At 66.2% G+C, this 2,994-nt stretch overlaps 1 protein-coding gene across 1 annotated transcript in view; it reads left to right on the top strand.

The window, feature by feature from the left end:
* Window positions 1–834: 834 nt before the first annotated feature.
* OLIG2 (oligodendrocyte transcription factor 2) overlaps window positions 835–2,994 on the top strand; it is a 15,330-nt gene continuing 13,170 nt past the window's right edge. The window contains exon 1 of the mRNA XM_086482258.1: window positions 835–1,783. Within this exon, the coding sequence (XP_086338384.1) occupies window positions 835–1,783 (949 nt within the window). The remainder of the gene's footprint in view (window positions 1,784–2,994) is intronic.

Below are 2,994 nucleotides of genomic sequence, written 5' to 3'. Positions count from 1 at the left end.
CGCTCCCCGGCGGGGGCGGGACGGGGCACGGGGAAACACCGACGTGCTGGCGGGAGCCAGGCAGCGTGGCCTCCCCGAGGGCTGTTTGGTCCCGTCCCCGTCCCCGTCCCGCCCCCCCAACAGCTGTTCCCGGCGCTGTCATTGTTGCATTTTATTATGGATTTGACAAAAGTCCCTCCCCCCCACCGCGCCCCCCCGCCGGGCTCCCCCGCGCCGCGGCCGGCCGTCGCCCCCCCCCCCCCATCGAGCCCGGACCGGCCCCGGTGACATCAGCCCCCCCCCCCCCCCCCCCCTCCCCGGCAGCCCCCCCCCCCCCTCGCCGCCGCCGCCGCCGATTGGCGCAGCCCCCCTCCCGCCCGGGTGACATCGTTCCTCCCCGCGCGGCTATAAAGCCGCCGCCGCCGCCGCCGCAAGGGTGCGCGCTGCTGCCGTGCTCGCCCGTCACGGCGCGCCGCTCCCCACGGCCGCCCCGCGCCCGGTAAGTGCCCCCCGCGCCCCGCGCACCCCCGGCGCGGTACCCCCGAGCCCCCGGCCCGGCGGAGAGGAGCGGAGGGAGGGACGGGAAGGTACGGGACGGGACGGGACGGGAGGGGAGGGGAGGGGAGGCGCCCTCCCGAGGGCGCCCCGCGGGCGGCGGCGAGGGGAGGGCGGGCGTCGCGGCCTGCCCCGCCGGGGGGGTCGCTCCGCGACCCCGCGGAGCAGCGGCGGAGCGGGCTCGCCGACGTGGCGGGCGGGCGGGCCAAGTTTCCGCGGGCGCTGACCAGGGGCCGCCTGCGGGCTTTCTCCCCTCCCCGCAGGCAGCCCGGTGAGCGCCGCCGTCCCGCCCGCCGGGCCATGGACTCGGACGCCAGCCTGGTCTCCAGCCGCCCGTCCTCCCCGGAGCCCGATGACCTCTTCCTCACGGCCAGGAATAAAGGCAGCGGCGGGGGCTTCACGGGGGGTACCGTGTCCAGCTCCACGCAGAGCGACTCCCCGCCGGAGCTGAGCGCCGAGCTGCGCAGCGCCATGAGCGCTGCGGGGGTGGTGGTGGTGGACAAGCTGGGCTTCAAGTCCTCGTCGTCCTCCTCCTCGTCGTCCTCCTCCTCCTCCTCCAAGAAGGACAAGAAGCAGATGACGGAGCCGGAGCTGCAGCAGCTGCGGCTGAAGATCAACAGCCGGGAGCGTAAGAGGATGCACGACCTGAACATCGCCATGGACGGGCTGCGGGAGGTGATGCCCTACGCCCACGGCCCGTCGGTGCGCAAGCTCTCCAAGATTGCCACGCTCCTCCTGGCCCGCAACTACATCCTCATGCTCACCAACTCCCTGGAGGAGATGAAGCGCCTGGTCAGCGAGATCTACGGCGGCCACCACGCCGGCTTCCACCCCGCCGCCTGCCCCGGCGGCATGGGTGCCCACTCCGCCCCTCTGCCCGGCCACCCGGCCCACCCCGCCTCGCACCCCGTCCACCACCCCATCCTGCCCCCAGCCGCCGTCTCCAGCGCCTCCCTGCCCGGCTCCGGCCTCTCGGCCGTCAGCTCCATCCGACCCCCCCACGGGCTCCTCAAATCGCCCTCGGCCGCCGCCGCCGCCGCCGCCCCGCTGGGCAGCGGCTTCCAGCACTGGGGGGGGATGCCCTGCCCCTGCAGCATGTGCCAGGTGTCGGCCCCGCCGCACCACCACGTCTCCGGCATGGGCACCGCCAGCCTCCCCAGATTAGCCACCCGACACCAAATGAGCCCCTCGGCGGGGCCGCCCCCGCCGCGCTCCGCGCCCGCCCCCGGCACCTCCAGGACCTACAAACGCGCCCCCCGCCCCCCCCCCCCCCCCCCCCCCCCCCCCCCCCGCAGCAGCGGGTCCCGTCCCCCGCTCCCGGGACCGTCGGAGGGGCAGCGAGAGGCGATGGAGCCCGGCCCGGGGTCTGCCCTGCTCCCCAAACGGCGGGGAAAACCACCCCGACACAAGTAAACGCCGGCGCATCTTCTTTATTTTTAATTTTACGTTGCTGTCGATAACTTCGCGAGGAGGGGAGAATAGCCCTAGGCTCGTCGCAAATGGAGGAACCAAAACTGCAGAGGGGTTTTTGCTCGTTTGTTTGGGTTGTTTGTTTGCCCCTCGTCCACCCCCCCACCCCCCCCACCCCGCCTCCCGCTCCTGGTTTCGTTTCGACACGTAGAGCCTTTGGAGCTGTTTCTGGGTCACATCCCGCCCCCGAAAGCCCATCCCCTCAGCGCCCGGGCGCCGCTCCGGGGACTCCCGGCACTGGTGGGGAGCAGCGGGGCTCCGGGTGGAAGTGTAGCCGGGAAAATCGGTTTATTTCCCCCCTTCCCCCGCTCCGCCCGCCGCCCGCCGTTTCTTCGGTTTTCTTTCTGGTTCGGGATTTGTAAATATACCGTTCAAGGATAACGATGCAAGTCCGCTCTGCCTGAGCTTTCCGTCCGTGCACTTGTACTGTGTAAGCCTCATAAGTGAATAAGGGGTCAGTTTGCCTTGATTTCGTTGGTTTGGGTTCTTGGGGTTTGTTTGGGGTGGTTTGTTTATTTTTTGTTAAGCGTATAACACGTTGGTTTTTTTCGTTCCTGCCACCTTTAACAAAGTTTGAACTCTTTAATGCTCTTTCTGTGTAGGAACTTTCACACTGTCCGTGTTGCAATACTGAGAACTTGGGCTTGTTTCTGAAATAACAACTTTTCTTATCGCTGCCTCCTTGCAGAGATTTTATCATCTGTTTATTTTTGGTAAAAAAAAAAAAAAAAGAAAGAAAAAAGAAAAAAGTTGCTAAATAATATTTATTACTTGTTTGGTTGCAAAAAAAAAAAAAAAAAAAAAAAAAAAAGCGATCCACTGTTGAGATTTTAAATAAAGAAGGAAAAAAAAAAAAAAAAAGACAACATTTTAAATAAATGGCCTTTTCCTCTTCCTTGCTGTTCCGAGGCGAGCAGGGAGGCGGAGGCAGGTGCTGGTAGCGGGCGCCGGTGCGGGACGGCGGCGGGACAGCCAGCGCAAAGCCGGGAA

Source organism: Leptosomus discolor, chromosome 1 (genome assembly GCF_034619465.1).
Source record: "Leptosomus discolor isolate bLepDis1 chromosome 1, bLepDis1.hap2, whole genome shotgun sequence".
NCBI classification, from domain to species: Eukaryota; Metazoa; Chordata; class Aves; order Leptosomiformes; family Leptosomidae; genus Leptosomus; species Leptosomus discolor.
Note: the sequence above shows the minus strand (reverse complement) of the source record. Positions and strands in the feature narration are given on the sequence as shown.